The sequence below is a fragment of the Xenopus tropicalis genome, chromosome 8 (genome assembly GCF_000004195.4).
Source record: "Xenopus tropicalis strain Nigerian chromosome 8, UCB_Xtro_10.0, whole genome shotgun sequence".
NCBI lineage: Eukaryota > Metazoa > Chordata > Amphibia > Anura > Pipidae > Xenopus > Xenopus tropicalis.
The window spans coordinates 95,610,826-95,628,542 of NC_030684.2; the positions used below are offsets into that span (position 1 = coordinate 95,610,826).

Sequence of the window (17,717 nt, forward strand, 5' to 3'; positions counted from 1 at the left end):
GGGTGATCTGAAGAGGGCTGTGCACAGGAGATGCCCTTGCAATCTGACAGATTTGGAGTGTTTCTGCAAAGAAGAATGGGCAAGTCTTGCAAAGCCAAAATGTGCCATGCTGATAGACTCATACCCAAAAAGACTCAGTGCTGTAATAAAATCAAAAGGTGCTTCAACAAAGTATTAGTTTAAGGGTGTGCACACTTATGCAACCACATTATTTTAGTTTTTTTGGTTTTCTTCCCTCCGCCTAAAAGATTTCAGTTTGTTTTTCAATTGAGTGGTACAGTTTATAGGTCACATTAAAGGTGGAAAAAGTTCTGAAATGATTTATCTTTGTCTCATTTTTGTACAGCACAGGAACCTGACATTTTACCAGGGGTGTGTAGACTTTTAATATCCACTGTATGTATGTATGTATGTATTTATTTTAATAACACCACAAATGTACACAGAGCTTTACAAGGCATAAGCACAAACAGGGGAACAATTATCATAAAATTAGAAATAAAAAAATAATTAGAATAAAATTAGTGAAAATAAATCAATCTATGCTTAAGTTCTTAATACACATTTGGAATGAGGACCCTGCTTTAAAGAGCTTACAATCTATTTTCTATTCATACTGGCCATTTGCTTTTGTTTAGAATTTATGACTCACTCAGATTACTGTGTATCTGCATCCTTTGTATTGTGATCACTTTGCCCCAGCTTCTTAAAAAAGTGGTAGTAGATTTGTCCTACTTGCTTGTCTGCATGTGTGTCCACTCATGCTCAGACTTTAATATATGAAAATGGACTGTTTGTCTGACTTGTGATGTATAAGAGTGGGCTATTTACCTAGCAACTTATGCTATGCAACTGCAGTCCGCGAACTGTGATAATTTGTGTGTTCATTTGTATTTTTCAGGTGATTCCAGCTGATCCAAATTAAAATACCTTTTAAATTAAAATGGCTGGCCTGATCCGTTTAGCTACTTTTTTGTGTGTAAATAGTATTTTTATGACAAAGGCAATAAATACTTTGGATGAACTAAGATCAGATACCTATTATAGTGCCCTTATGCCTGGGAAGACATCACTACTTTATTTCACTAATCCAGGTAAACTGTCTAGTATTTTAATACCAAACTGCATATTGCATGTGTTATTTAAGAGAGGGGGGATGTGGCAAAATATGAGTATAGGCTACAAGAATTTGATATTAAAATTAAATAAAATAGTTGGAAAGCTTACCTATAGAAGTAGAGTAATATAGCTTACTTCCAAGGCCCCATCTTCTAGAACTTTGGATTTTGTTCACAAGTTTGTCCATGGGCAGAATTTTCTGGTGCATACACGGTTGGAGCTAACATCAGACTAGCTCCAACTCAAAATCCAAAGACATAGAAGATGGCGCATGGGAAGTATGCTGCGCTACTCTGCATCTATAGATCAGCTTTCCAGACAGGGACACTTCTCTATCTAATAGACCCTGTGGGGAGAAGGCCAGTGGAGGGTTTAGTTTTCTTTTAAAAAGTGCATAAGCACATCATTTTACTTTACACTCCTATGTTCTACACTATGCACTATGGTCTTAAAGTGTTTACTTATGTGTATAATCTATACATGGAAAATACTAATATAATTGCCTTGAAGATTCCATAAATAACACTAATACCTAATTTTTGTGTATTTTATATTTTTATATTTTTGATAGTACAAGGCTGCATATATTATTCAGAATTTATGGAACTTTGGGTTTTGCAAATAAGGGACCTTTCCATAATGTGAAGCCTACTAAAAACATTTAAAGATGAAAGTTATAAAAGAATAAGACTGTTCTGCCACTAACATTTACTTATGCTTCCTTAAGTACAAGCTACTATCTTCCAAGATTACTATTGCTTAAGATTAAGGGGTAATGTTTTATTGCTGTCTCTATGATGTTGCATCTACTGCAGGGATCCCCAACCTTTTATACCTGTGAGCCGCATTCAAATGAAAAAGTATTGGGGAGCAACACAAGCATGAAAAAAGTTGCTGGAGGTGCCAATAAGAACTATAATTGGCTATTTGATATCCTCTATGTTGACTGGCAGCCTACAGAAGCTATTGTTTGGCAATTACACTGGGTTTTAATGCAATCAAAGCTTGCCTCCTAACCAGAAATTCAAAAATAAACACCTGCTTTTAGGCCACTGGGAGCAACATCCAAATAGTTGGGGAGCAACATGTTGCTCACGAGCCACTGGTTGGGGATCACTGATCTACTGTATCCGCTGTTGTGATGCTGACTGCTTCTTGTGTTGACCTACTTTTTTTTATATGATTATTGTTATTATGTACTAGTTAAGAAACCCATGGCAACAAAACATTTCCATCTTATCCTAACTGTGTTAGGTTTTATTTGAGCAGATTGCTGACTATAACTAACTATATGTTTGTGGGCTGGCACATATTTGTGCATATGCAGATGGTAGCAGTAAATCATGGTTCTTTGCCTGTTTCCTGCTACATTTACATGCGTGTATAGATTTTCTTTGAAGTTCTATTATATGTCATGCCCTTGAATTTAATTTTATTTATATTTTTATGTTACATTTTCCTATTTTGTTTAAGCTTTTCCTAGTAATATTATTTTCCTGGATGAACTCCAAAAGTCTGCTGGGGCTCTTCAAGACTATGGGATTTCCGTCGCTAAGGTAATAATAGTGCCAAATTAAATGCATCTTTACCTGTACGAAACATAAAATAGATTGCTCCAGTTCTAATATCATACTTATGTGATAAATGCCATAGTGTCCATTAAAAAACAGGTCAGAAGATTGGTTAAATGTCAGCAGTTTTAGCAACTCTAGTGTGCTGACTGTGTAACATGGGAATGGTCAATCAGGGTCACTGACACTGACTTTTAAAGAGAGTTATTGAAAGCCTGGTATTAGCAGTTTAAAACTGTTAATAAATCAGAAACCACTAAAAATAGAAACATTAGCAAAAGCTCAAAGTTTATAAGTAAGTTTATTTTTTGGGTTTAGATCTACCTTAATAGAAATGACTAGAAAAACAGTGTGCTACTATTGTTTTAATTTTTAGAATTGTTATTTTCATTTTGAATAATGTCAATTTGATTTTTGTATTTGAAAAAATATTAGGTAGAGTAAATTTCACAACTGACGCTGAAGCTGAAGTGTGTCCTGTTTCTATTATGAAAATGGGGGAGACAAATGGAATTTAGCCCTGTCTCTTAGGGGTGTGTGCAGATTTTACTTTGCTTGAACAATTTTGTATACATTATGTTTTTAAAAATATACAGACCTAAATAAATATTTCCTTTTCTGTCCTGTTTATTGCTGTAGTTATATGAACAGGTTCTGTTCTCGGCTAAGTACAAAGAAATTGCAACATGGCTCTGTGCTCACAGGTAGAAACCCCTGTATGAACACACCCTATAGCTTTTGATATACAGGACACTAAAAGAAAAGTGTTATTCTACATCTTGGATATCACACTTCTGCTATAATGCATGTGTTGCACACAATATAAATTGCCACACATATGTTTCCAATTATAATATTTGAATAACTGGTTGTAATTTTATCTTTTAGGTTAATTGTATGAAAGAAGACCTACTAAAGTACTGTGGGGAGGAGAATGCATATTTGTTTAGGTGTGTGGCAATTTTAATCAATCAAAGTAAAGAACACAAAAATGTTATGGTCTGCGTCTCGATATTTGAATTAGCATAAACCCTAAAAACCAAGGCAAAAGTATCAGTTACCACTATATGTTCCTATATACTACTTTATAATGAATCTAAATATCAATTATTGAAGGGCAATTTGTAAAAAGGTTACTTGGCCACATGGTAAGGGTCAGGTAGGGTATTTAAAGGAGAAGGAAAGGCTAGTAAAGAGTTAATCTCAAGCTGCAGACAAACCTTCACTTGTCTCAATAGTGCCCTTAAGTCTCCCCATATTTCACCTGTTCATAAGATCTGAAGCCAAACAGGAAGAAAAAACGCTGAGCTGTGTAAAGAAGGTTCCCACAATGCCTCACTCCTGCACAGACATGCAGACCAAGTGAACATGCTCAGTTAGTAAGACTATGGGGGAGATTTACTAATCCACGAACGCTCCGAGCATTCGTTTGGCGTATTTTCGGCGACATTTTTGTATTTTTCGCAACTTTTTCGTACTTTGCGACAAAATTTGTGCAACAAAATCGTACTGTCGTGCCGAGTAGGAAAGTTTCGGATTCATTCAAGCTGCGGTATCGTGACTTTCCTTGGGCCAGGTTGGAGCTGCACAGTGCCATTGATTCCTTAATCATGCACAGAAGGATCAAAGTCGGAAAGGTTTTCCTGCATTTTCTGATCGTTCGGATACGAAAATTTAGTGACTTTCGGATCGCCAATACGATATTATCGTGACTAATACAATTTTTTCGTAAGCATTTCGTGATATTTGCGATCTTAAGAAATTATCGTATCCAATCCGAATTTATCCCATTTGGGATTCGAACTCGCATTTTCATGAATGTGCCCCTATGAGTCAGCTTCCTGCTGATTGGCTCAGATCCATATTCCTAAGGGGGGAGTGAGTTCTTAGCATTCTTGAGGGGGGGAGCAGGAAAGAGCAGAGAAAAGGAGAAAGAAAGGTAAAAACTAAGTAAACTTTATCAGAAAGGTCTATGTAAATACAGCCTTAAGCACTCACAGAAATGCTGCACTGACTTCTCTGAAAAAAGATTAGTTGTGTCTGTAATTCCTGTGCCAGAGACAGGCAGCTTTCTGTTCTCTGCTCTTTCCTGCTCCCCCTCCCTCAAGAATGCTAAGAACTCACCCCCCCTTAAGAATGTGGATCTGAGCCAATCAGCAAGAAGCTGACTCATAGGGCAGATTTATCAAATCACGAGTTCGAATCCCGAATGGGATAAATTTGGATTGGATAAACTTTGAGAGGGCCCAGCTAGCTGAGATTCAGGTATGCTATTATTAATATACTTATACTTTTCTTGCACAGTACAGTGCATATGTATTTAAGTTTATCAAAACTTTAAAGGACATGTCAACCCCAAAAATAATTTTTTGCCTAATAAAAGAAGAAGAATTGTCATATGAAAAATGGAGTGATAGTTTTTCGTAGAAACAAATAGTGCTGTGCAGTGGTTGAATGGATGTCCTTAAGTATGAACCATCAAGTTTTTTTCAACAAAAAATCCAATCAAGAGGGCATAAATAAATAGAAAAAAATTATAGATTCAACTAATACAATTTTTATCTTGACCTTTGATAAATTGGCCTTTTTGGAGGACACATGGGTGCAGCAACTTTTTTCTTCCATAGGGTAAGTGTGCTGTTGTTAGAGACATAGTGCATATGATCCCCAGCGTTCTCAAGAATTAGGTAGGAGTATTTTTTAGGAAACTAATTAGCAATACAGCAGATTTGGGATTTTGTTAACAATATGGCTGATTCCCAGCACAGTTCGGGTGAATCCTGGGAGGCAGATTTATCAAAATATGAATTTGTGTCATTTTCTTGGACTTTCCTACGACAAAAAAAGTCACAAATTAAAAATGCACGGACATTGATTTATTTATTAAAAGATTGAAATGCAAAAAGCACAAATGAATAAAAACACGAAACAAATAAGAATATGAAAACGTTGAAATCCTTGTTTCCCTAAGGATTGTTCGTATGCTTACAAACAACAAAATTATGAAACCAAAATTATGAAAACCTCTGGTTCTCTAAATATGTATGTACCTAGGCTCTCCCATTGCACTGCTGACTTGTCTGTGAATAGGCAGGAGCACTGGAATTTATTTTCTGAAATGAAACACTACCTATTACCTAAACATTGGTTTTTCCCTTTGGAGCTGCAGGTTAACTAAGCCCACAATCTAAATTGGGGAAACAATAGTATTGTTACTTGCATATACTGTACCAGTGAATGATTATACTGTATTATTTGCTTTGTGTGGAAATGCTGCTGAATATGTAATCAAATATGTTGTTATTAATGATTGTCTTTACAATTATTCATGTCATTTTTTTAGGGGTGCTAAGTTAGTAAGGGAATTTCCAACAGATGCACTTTTTGATGTTGATTCTATCGTGGCCAATGTCTTATTGTAAGTAAATCATGTTTCATTGTTGAATGCTATTTTAATCCGTTCCAGATTATTTAAAGCGGGGTTGTTGGCTGTTTCTACAAAACGACTGACAAGTAAATCTGGGAATGGGTACCTGTATGAAAGTTAGCTATAACCAAGAATTAGCAATGCAAAGAACTAAAAGCTATTTTTCTTTCAGTGTTCTCCTTTATAATGAAGTTAAATACATAACCACCTCTATGGAGCACCAAAATATTGAAAGTGCTATGAAAGGGAAAAAAGACTTAATTTTTGCCTACGTTCAAGCAATAGGAATACCAGGTAGAGTAATATTTTGGATTTGGTTTCCTCTGATTTCATTTGGGGCACAAGGACTTATGTTGTTTGAAGCATGATCTAAAGTAAAGTTTGTTTTCCTGTGTTTCTGTTTTCTTCTATAAAACAGAAACACCAAAAAAATGAAAGTGTTTTAAAGTAATTGAAGTATTATGTACTTTTGCCCTGCACTGGTACAAGTTGTGTGTTTTGCTTTAGAAAGACTTCTTTAGTTTATGTAAATAAACTGTTGTGTTGCCACAGGGGCAGCCATTCAAGCTGGAGAAAAGGCACAGGTTACATAGCAGATAACAGATAAGCCCTGTAGAATACAATGGTGTTTTACTGAGCTTATCTGTTATCTGCTATAACCTGTGCTGTTTAGACCTATTTTAGTTTGAATGACTGCCTCCATGGCTACACAGAAGCTTTGTTTATATAAACTATAGTAGTCTTTCTCAGGTGAAGGGATAAATATTTTGCAAACCTGCTGCTTTTCCTTTGTTTTTCACAGAACATAGATCGGTTATGGAGACTGCGTTTGTTTATGGATCCAAATACCAATTTATTTTAACCACAGAAACAAAGTTATTGGAAAACATAAGGTATGTGTTTCAGAACTCCTTTTAATTTTTTATATTAAAACGACCTACTAAACCCAAAGCTAATTTTATTTGTCTAATTGAATGCTGTCTTTAGATTAAACGTGAGGTAATATTCCTGGTGTTTTTCCAAAATAATTTTTTATAATTCACAGTATATTTTTTTATTTTTTTTTTTAAATGACAAGTGTAGAAAAAGTATTTTTTACTTTTTTTCAAGCGTATGAATATGGGCGGATTGTCAGCCTTTAGCTTTTCTGTCTAAAATATGTAATATGCATTTGTTTCTCATTGTTTTTAGTTGGTGCACATTGGTAACTGATGTTTTCTTTGTTTTATCCATCAGAGGGCGCTCAAGTTTTATTAAATGAAAATTTAAACAGCTAAAGTAGAGTTGTGTAATCACTTCTTTTAAATCAAGGCCTTACACGTTAGCACACTCTTTATTCAGCTGAAGCATCACTACCAACATTACAATGCTAGTTTTTAAATTACTCCACATAATAAACTTGTAACAAAGCCATGGTTTCGTATATTGTGTTTATGGGTATGCTTTTCTCATTTTAACCATATATATGTGTCTGCCTCACAGCGCCAGTCTAGACAGCTCAAGGCTGTTTTTTAGCCATTGCAAAGGAATAAAAACCCACTCTCAGGAGTGTCCTAGAACAATTCTGGAGCAGCCAATCACTACAGTGAATATCCATCGCTTCTTGAAACTTATGGATGCACCTCTTGTGGTATGTCTTCTCAGGAGTTTGTGCAAAGTATAGTTTAAACTTTATAGTTTGTGCATTTTCCTGGTATCTAAAAGAAATGCTAACTGACTAGATATTAGTCAACAGTGACTTCTGTTTAGTACATTGATGCCAGGAGTAAAAAAAAAAAAATCTCCAGGCCCCATTTTTAATGCTTTTATACCAGCACAGGTGTATAGATTGCAAATTTGCAATAGAAAATTGGCACAAGAATAACTGTAAATATACCAAATAGTTAATAATGGTTTTAAATGTTATGTTTTTGTATTGGATTTTTATTTTTAATTGAAGGCAAACTTCTTCTTTAATTATTAACTAACACTTCCTTAAGCCTTGCAAAAGTGTACCTTTTATAGAAACTATTGCCAGTGCCGTAGCGACAAGTACTAGTGCAGATTCACAACCCTTGGTATTTATTTACCCAGCACTTGCATTAGGGGCATTTCAGCACCTTGCAGCATATTGAAAATTTGATTCAAAGTGCAGAGAACAGTGCTGGCACAACCTAACATGTGTATCTTGTGCTTGTTTTTTGCATTTTGTACCCTGTGCTGTGAATCGTAAAAAAAACCAAATGATTCTAAAGGTGGCCATATACATTACAATAACAATCTTTCCTGCGACCATTGGTTGCAGGAAAGATCATTTATCAACTCCACTAACATTAGGAGCTGAATCATCAGGTACAAACAATAGAGTTCTACCCCTATCTGATGATTCAGCATTAACCTACTGCCGATGTTGCCGATCAAAATTTTCCACTCTGGCCGATCGTCGAGACAACCGATATCCAAGGCTTTAGCCGATATCAGTTGCCTCGTCAACCCACCATACACACACCGAATGTTATACAAAACCATGTTTTGTACAATAATATTAGTTCATGTATGGGCACCTTAAGGTGCTACGTTGGAGTCTTTTTCTTCACAGGTGAAAGTGTTGGTGATCGCTCCCCTTAGTGCTCATCTACATAGCACTTGCATTGGGGTCATTTCTGCACTCAGCACCTTGCAGCGGATTAAAAATCTGATACAGTGCAGTGCAAAGCGCTAGTGTTTTCTCCCTAGATGGGGGTCACACCTGTTTTTAATATGCACCACAAATAGTAAATAACTGCTATGATTCTAGAATGTGGTGCCTGCCATCCTGGAATCGTTTTAGCTAACACATTTACTACTAAAATTGATGGTTTTTATATTAGTTGTGTTAGCATTACAATATGAAATTTCCTTTGTGTGTACTTGATGTGAACTTCAATCTCCACACTGCAGGGCTTTTACTACTGAATATTTTGTTCTCTCTTCTTCTAGATGGACATTTCTGGAGATCCTGAAAAAGTTACAAGTGTTCACCTGCAACTTGGCTTGCCGATGGTTTTTATTCTCAGTCAGCAAGAAACCTACGAGTTTGATAGAACAACCGCAGAACATGTGGCCTGGCAGCTGTTGGGAAAAGCAGGGATAGGGATACTACTGAGGTTAGTTTCCTATCTGTAGCAAAATAGGGGATCCAGCAAAATATCAAGCTGTTCTCTGAATATTTTAGAGCATTTTTAGAAAAAAGATCTTCCAAACATTCTGTCCCATAGTTTGTGTCTTCTGGGGATTGTTAGGATGTTACTTATGTGCAGCTATATTGAGCTTTGCCGTCTACAACTGCTCTATTTTGCTAAGAAAGCCATATTACTTCAGTGGAAGTCAGTAACTCCCTCCTCACTGGAGTAAATAAATCCTTGGTCAAGCAAAAATTGGTGTATATAGCATGTCGATGCCCTGCTAAATTTGAAGGGATATGGGGCCCCTGGCTGGAACACCACACACCAAGGCCTGAATGATTACCCTCACCTACCTAATCCCCTCTCAGTTTCTTGTTTCTCTGTACAGAGGTCATCCTAAAAAACGTTCACTTTCATGTTTTCCAGGCTGACCTCCGATCCGCTCCACTCTGTGTGCGCACACTCAGGCAGTTACCATAGCCTTCAGTGCAGGCACACAGTGCGGCATACGGAAGAGGATCCACTTCTCTCAGCCAGGCAAAAAAGCGCAGGGCTGAGAGAAGCGTAGATAAGCCTCGTCTGACCTCGCCCTTAGCACTCCTTTACTTTCACTCATGGGGTAAGAAAAGCACTCATCTAGTTTCCATTCTCTGCAGTTCTGGCTCTAACCCCTGAAAACAATGTTACAAGTCAGCTGATTAAAGGAATTTTCTGTGCTTCTGCTTGGGAGCACAGACTGATTTGAATGGGACAGTTTAATTCAACTGAGTTTTTTTGTTTTTTTTATTATCATAAGGGAAAAAGCTCATTCATCAGTTCCAACAAATTGTAATGTCGCAGTGAAAAGACCAAACGAGGTGAGTCCTTTTGCTTGACTAAGCAAAAAAAAAATTTCCAGTAAAGACACAGGTAAAAGTTGCAGTTTTTAAAGCAATATCAGTATTTAATGTGCTACGTGCTTTACAGTCTTACTACTTTCAATATTTCCATAGGACAGTCCCGTGCAATACATGACGATGGAAGAAACCCAAGAAATTAGAAATATTATTGAAAAGTCTAACATGGAGCAGTATAACAAATCTGAAGAGACAAGTGTCTTTGCTACTCAAGGTAATTGAGTTTTCCAAAATTATAGTGTTTGTAGGATCTGGCTGCTGGTTCATTAAATGTAGTTGAAAAATGTCTAAAATAGAATATTTTCTATTGGTTAGTGATGGTAAGCATAATGTTTTTATTTAAAACTTGCTGTACTTGATTTTTGGCTACAACTAAACATAAATTATAAACTTAATTTAGAATATAGCTGTTTTTCAAAATTAAGTTTATGTTGCCCATAATATGTAAGTAGACCCATAAAATGTTACAGAAGGCTACAGAAATCACTTGGGGACATTTGCATATCTCAATAAAAATAAGTCAAACATTTATTCTGTAATCCAACACAGGTGGATCTGGAAGTCTTACTTTCCTTAATATCCCACACAAGCTGCAATGTGGTGTCCAGAAATTGTGCATTGTCAATAAGGTGTTCTCTTCAAATATCACAATCTCTGGGGGCACCCCTGGGGGTACCAATGCCACAGTTTGGGAACCCATAGTAAGTAGGCACCCTTTACTAAATGGAGGGGACTGGGTGGCTCTTCTAGTCCTTAAGGAAATGTATACTCTTCTAGCTCCCAGTTAAGTATCTGCTTGACTGTGGGTAGGTGGCATTTTTGCAGTGGTAAACTATCGAACACACAATAAAACCTGCAACTTAACCTTACAGATCGTAGTATAGGCTGAAAGGCTAGGTCTTTACACCACAGTAGATGAATAAAAAAAAATTATAATAGTATGTGCTGGATTGGTTTAGGATTGTATTGTTATGGAAAAGTCTGATACCAAAGGTCATTTGAGCACTGTGTTTTTATAGATTTTGTGACATGGTAGCATACAACATATGATATTATATCTTGAGAACAGCATCCATCCAAGTCAGGGGGGTGGTGCCTGCAGCTGGGCTCTAAACAATAACACAGTACATAGGTGATAAGACCAACTTTAGACCAACTTTAACTACATTGGTACTGGAATAAAGGGTAACATGAATTGCTTCACAACATCCTTCATGACCACTGAAGGGGGGGGCATAGGAAATCTGCCCACACAGAATTTATTCTTTATCAGTATTTATGTGTTTTGATTTTTTATGGAAAGCCTTAAAGCTAGCTATGAGCCAGCTAAACCTTACTGACTGGAACTAGCATTATTTTGGGTGTTTGGAAGAGTGGGCTATTTTCAACAACCCCAAGAGACCACAACCACTTTACCTAAACTCTTTATAGTGCAATACAAAAACTAGACTGAGAATATCCAAAACAAAAACATCACACATTTTTTGCTGGATAAAGAATTGCACATAACATCAAATCTTGTGATTTAAATACTCCTTTATGGTAATTCATTTAATAATATACAATGTTCAGTATTTGGTCATGTCTTTATTTCTGCATATCTGGCTTACATAGCCTAGCACACCGTGTTCTACATGGATCTTCTCTTTCCACACATACTTGCAATTACAGGTGTTCATGACATACATCTAACCAGAAAATGTTTATGCACAAACTTCAACAACAAAACGTACATGACAGACTCCCTTGTAAACATTATGCATAAATATTTAAACTGTGTATACTTTTCCACACCTACAGAGATTCAAGATGACGAAGTTGCAGAAGCTGTGTATAGAGACAGAAAGCGGACCCTGCCCCTTCATCTAGTGCCCTCGTTAACAGATGAAAATTTCAAGCATGTGTTGACAAACCCCCCTATGTCAATGATTTTGTACTATGCAAGCTGTAAGTTTAAGATAATTGTCCTTCTTTATTATGGGATTGTGTGTAGTTTGTCCTTTTACACTTGTAACACTTTGCATGCAAACATTTACAAGGCATTGTGGGCACTGGAGTCTGACTACTGCTACATTGTTCTAGTAGTACATGTAGTCTGTATTAGCAGTACAAGAAACAGTAAAGTGTAAACTAATACTGTTTTCAGTAGCAGTTACATTTACAAGTAATTTTAAAACCATTAAACAGTGCTGCCAATGCAGTCCTGTCCAGTGTCACTTTATTATGTTATATTTCTGATCCACACTTTTAGGACTGAAGGGATATGGATTTTTGCAAGTTGCACCCTTTGATTATATAATATCTTTATTGTTTGATAAATGTTTATTCCCTTTATTATTCAACTTTCAGTATTCCCTGACATCAGTCTCTCTTTATAATAACTGGAAGACTGCAAGTTGTGCATCCCTGGTTTAAAGTTTCTTGTTATACCTGGCCATTCATATGCATGGCAAAATTACATTAGCTGGTCATCCCACTAGATGACAGGTTAATATTGGTACAACAGACTTGTCTGTAGCCAGCATTACACAGTGTCTTGTCACAGTAACAGTAAATCTGTCTGCATACCATTCAGCTATTTTGCCTATGTTTGCCTCCATACAAATATACACATGAAGTTAAGTGGGTCAAGCATTGCACAAAGTTTGACATTTTAAATTAAGAGTTTAGCAGTTCAGCTAAACATCATATGTGTATTTCTGCTTAGCTTGGTACTTTAGTCTCACAGTATGTGTGTTTATGCAAAGTCTAACACTGCAGATGCCAATTATGTGTGCATGTGTGTAGTCTGGAGGTACAGCAGCATTGTGTTTGTGTTTATCCTGAGTCTGAAACTGTGGCAGAAAAGTGTGTGCCAAATCAGAAACTAAAGCAGCAAGGAATCTCTGCTTGTGCTGAGTACCCCAAATGGCAAAGTAAGTGTCTCTGTGGCAAATCTTTGCTGCGACTGCAAGATATATTATCTGTGTCTGTTTGTGCCAGTCTTAAATTTGCAGGTACAAGACGTCTGTGTGTGTTCCAAGTTGAAATGTTTCTTTGTAACACGTATGGCACAGTCAATAAGTAGCTGTGAATTAATGATCTGTTTAACTATAAAGTTACCCTGTGAATCATTTTTATTATGTTTTCTCTAGGGGAAGCAGTATCATTGACTTTACTGCAGACATTTGTTCATATGGCTGAAAAGTATAAAGGTATGTTTTTTTTTCTGTGGAGAATTTATATTTATGTCCCTATACTAAAGGTACTGGGTAGTAGTTTTCAAACTATGTGGCTTCTTGGGCCCACTTAGTTCAAAAAAAGCATGCAAATAAATGAAAATACTGTAAAAATTTTTAAAAAAAAAGTTTGAGAACCACTGTCCTAGGGTAATTCTGTACCTATTTAGTGTTATGACCAGTGGCATCAATAAAACATTTTCTTAGCTGTCCAAAAAACACCAATCAGACCCAAGTCTACATATACCTTGTATTAAGCGGTGAAATTGCAGCAGGCAAAGGAATCTTTGCATACCATTGCTGATGTCCCAGTGTGCACAATGCCATTCACTTGCAACTGTTTATGGGTTAACAGTTATAAAATACAACTGTATTTTAATGGCTGTAAAAAACTTTTTTAACAGGTGAATACAGTTAATTTCTCCTAATGATCATCTTCTGCTCAGATAAATAATGGAAGTCCAGATTTGCTGAAACCTTTAATCAAATAAATATTTTTTGACATGTATTCTCCCAAAGCAGAGTCTAGCTATAATATTGTGTTACACATGAAAGTAACATGAAAGACTAAACTAGACTTGTGTAAATGTGGAGTTTTACAAACAGAGGTGCTGTAATTGAATGCATCTTTGCAGGCTTTTGTTTGATTCTGCAGCCAGTTTAAACAACACAGGTTTTTACCTGGTGAAACAAAGACTTGGGAATGAATCATAACTCATGCATGTCATAAGCTGATATTGTATGCCTGTAGGCCCATTTCCGCCTACTCCAGTATTTGTGTAACTGCTCAACTAACCATGCAGTATTGTAAAAATGTGTAAGCATATTATCCAGACCTCTTAAAATTAAAGGAGAACTAAACCCTGAAAATTAATATGGATAGAAATGCCATATTGTATATACTGAACTTGCTGCACCAGCCTTTAAAGGTTCACCATCACTATAACAGCAATGATCTGCCATATGCTAATAATCTAAATTAATTACTAATTAGTCTTATATTATGACATTTATATTTACAATATTTAGTACATTGTGAGCTGGTCCCCAAACTCATGTGCAGGGAATCATCTGAAAAGAAGATGGGGGAGCTACTGGAGGCATCTTTGAAGGCACAGATCTTCCCTGCTAAAGAGCTGTGGTTGCCTTGGGCTGGTACGGAATGTACTTTCTAGCCTACTTTTTTAGTTAAAGGAACAGTAACACCAACAAATGAAAGTGTATAAAAGTAATTACAATATAATGTACTGTTGCCCTGCATTGCTACAACTGGTGTGTTTGCCTCAGAAAGACTACTATAGTTTATATAAGTAAGCTGCTGTGTAGCCATGGGGGCAGCCATTCAAAGGAGAAAAGGCACAGGTTACTTAGCAGATAACAGATAAACCCCCATTATATGGGGCTTATCTACTAGTCATCTGCTATGTAACCTGTGCCTTTTCTCCTTTTTTCCAGCTTGAATGGCTGCCCCCATGGCTACACAGCAGCTTATTTATATAGTAGCTTTTCTTTAGCAAAAACACCAGTTTTTTGCAGAGCAACAGAACATTATATTTTAATTACTTTAAAACACTTTAATTTTTTGATGTTACTGTTCCTTTAAGCTGTAGTTCTCCTTTAAATACAGTCACTAGTATTTTTACAAAATAAAATCACATTGTCATTTCATGAGAGGAACTATACTGGCTAAATTAGGTATGGAACTAATGTAACATTTGTTGTATGCAAAAAATACAGAAAAAAATCGAGTTTAAAGGATTAGTTTGTACATTTTACCTGCATTTACTCCTTAGGTGATATCTTTAGAATTGTAATTGCCCCAGGGGAATAATAGTAAAATACATTAAAGGTAACAGGTGGTCCTAAAGTAAAGGCTATTAAAAAAAAACTTAAAATTAAAAAAAAACCTAATTGGAGCCAAGTAGATAATATATTTTATATAGATAAATATTATATATTCCTGGCATCAGTGCAAAGCATATCAGTAGAAGTAAGTAACAAAATCAGAAGTGGGTATTGGGAAACAAATAAAGACATCAGGTTAGCGATTAGTCATGAACAAAATCACTAAATAATGAATGACTGGCTATAGGCAACTTGCAAAAGCAGTACGTGAAGTAAAGGGCTAGATGCTGAATGAGACTGAGTTATTCAAAATTACACATAAGCCAGATATGGTTCCAAAAACTCACCCACCCACCCACTCACCTCTTCTTTTAAAAGCACTTATGAGGTATAATTCTGTAGAGCCATGTATGGAATCTGTACTTAGTACTCCAGTGAGGTCTCTTGTTTCCTGTCATTATCTTGTCGTTCTTTCTGTTAGGGTCTGTGATCATTATTCTAAATAGTTTGTATGACTCTACAGATACACTGGATATGATTTTAGCCAGAGTGAACTGTGCAGATTGGCCAAATATTTGCAGTGAGCAAAATGTTAGTAACATCCCGGTGGTAAAGATCTACCAAATGGGGAAAGAGCCATTGGAATACACTGGTATGCTGGGCGCTGAGGAGCTATTCAGATTTAGTATGCTGTAAGTAATTTTGTTATTCTCTTCTCACACACACTGATGCCAATTATACACAATCATTGTGATATGCACAGGGAATTTTTGCTTACAGTTGAAACTGGTCACACAGGGATTAATTTTCACAGTAGCTAACTCTATCTGCAGTATGGATATTTTGATATATTTGGCTGAATATGTGGATTTTCAGTTAATGCTTATAAAGCTGATGGGCTCAGAGGACCTTGCACACAAATTCATGAACATACAGATTTTGTTTAGGGGCTCCACACATAAAATGATTATGGAAAAACTCAGTTGATGTAGGGTAAGTCTAAATGCCAGCAATGAGCAAAACGAGGAACATAAGGTCTTTAGGAACACTATTTTATAATGTAATATAAAATAAACAGAAAATATAATAAAAACACAATTTTGACCTGTAAGTTAATAGAAAACATATGTGAAATACAACTGAATTTTAATTGGAGTTAAAGAATTTTACCAGGTGATTACAGTTAATTTCCTGCTTTTGATGCGTCTTAATGATCTTCTTCTGCTTGGATTAGAAGTGGAAGTCCAGTATTGCATAAACTTGTAATATAATAAACAGACTTTGTGGTCGGGAAACAGCAGTTCCTAGAAGAGAATGGCATCTGGCTATTTTTTCAGTTCACAGTCAGTTTGTCTTTTAATAAGAAAATAAGCCTGTATTTCTGAGAAAACTATGGTTTTACTGAATTTAAAGGGGAAGCTGTCCTGAGTGTAACTTTAGGATCTTTTAGGCAAAATGTTTTTAAGTTACCAGTGGGGGGTTTTGTGACTTCATTTGCCTTCTCTTCTGTCTGCAGACAGCAATTTAACTTATCTAATTTTGTGTGATCAGCAACCCTTGTCTTCAGAAATTTCAAAGGCTACAAATTTATTACTAAAATGTGTGTTTTTTCATTTTTTTTAGACCTCTGATACTTTGTTTAGTCTGTGAGTTGCAAACTTTATTAGAATATCATAATGTTTAAGATTATGTTCCCCTTTTTTCAGTTCACAGACGGCTTGTTTTTAATGAGAAAAGAGGCCTGTATTCCTAAAAATAACTGGTTTTACTGAACTTAAAGGGGAAGCTGTTCTGAGTGTAACTTTTAGTATCTTTTAGGCAAAATGTTTTCAAGTTACCAATAGGGGTTTTTTTTGGCTTCTGCATCATTTGCCTTCCCTTCTGTCAATTTAACTAATCTAATTTTGTGTGATCACTGACCCTTGTCTTCAGAAATTTTAAAGGCTAGAATTAATTACTAAAATGTGTGTTTTTACGTTTCCTTTTGTTTAGACCTCTGATACCTTGTTGAGTCTGTCAGTTGCAAACTTTATTAGAATATCAGGTTTAGGATGAACTTCCCCTTTTATTATAACTTTTGTTTTATAATTGACTATAAAATGTATATTATTTATTTGTATTTATATCCTATCTAGTACTTGAACAATGGGTTAACTAATGTTGTTGTGTGCTCAGGGCTATGTGTTCCATTAGGCTGGGAGCTTTTTAGCCTGGTTTATCTCTTAGCATTTTTTCAGGCGGAAATACACTCAAGTCTATTGTGCCCAGTTGCCTTGTTCTGTGTATTGGTTATTTTTACATACATTGCCTATAAAGTTAGCAGTAAAGCAGTAAACACCAGGTTACATGAACCTTTGGATTGTCAGGAGAGGAACAATCCCAAAACCCAGAAATGTAAGTATATTAAGGTTCTTTAGCATTACCAACTGACTAGTGTCCCTCCTGAGGGTGAGCATGCCAAACAAGCAGATCTTATAGTGTATGGCCACCTTAAGTGT

General features: G+C 36.0%; 1 protein-coding gene across 3 annotated transcripts in view; it reads left to right on the forward strand.

The window, feature by feature from the left end:
• txndc16 (thioredoxin domain containing 16) overlaps positions 1-17,717 on the forward strand; it is a 41,020-nt gene that overhangs the window by 6,199 nt on the left and 17,104 nt on the right. For all 3 annotated transcript variants that reach the window (XM_018096314.2, XM_031890548.1, NM_001078992.2), the window contains 13 exon segments: positions 902-1,094; positions 2,593-2,675; positions 3,579-3,640; positions 6,034-6,108; positions 6,290-6,411; positions 6,920-7,010; positions 7,600-7,747; positions 9,076-9,242; positions 10,057-10,117; positions 10,253-10,370; positions 11,957-12,103; positions 13,291-13,350; positions 15,743-15,911. In XM_018096314.2, the coding sequence (XP_017951803.1) occupies positions 944-1,094; positions 2,593-2,675; positions 3,579-3,640; positions 6,034-6,108; positions 6,290-6,411; positions 6,920-7,010; positions 7,600-7,747; positions 9,076-9,242; positions 10,057-10,117; positions 10,253-10,370; positions 11,957-12,103; positions 13,291-13,350; positions 15,743-15,911 (1,454 nt within the window). In that variant the 5' untranslated portion in view covers positions 902-943.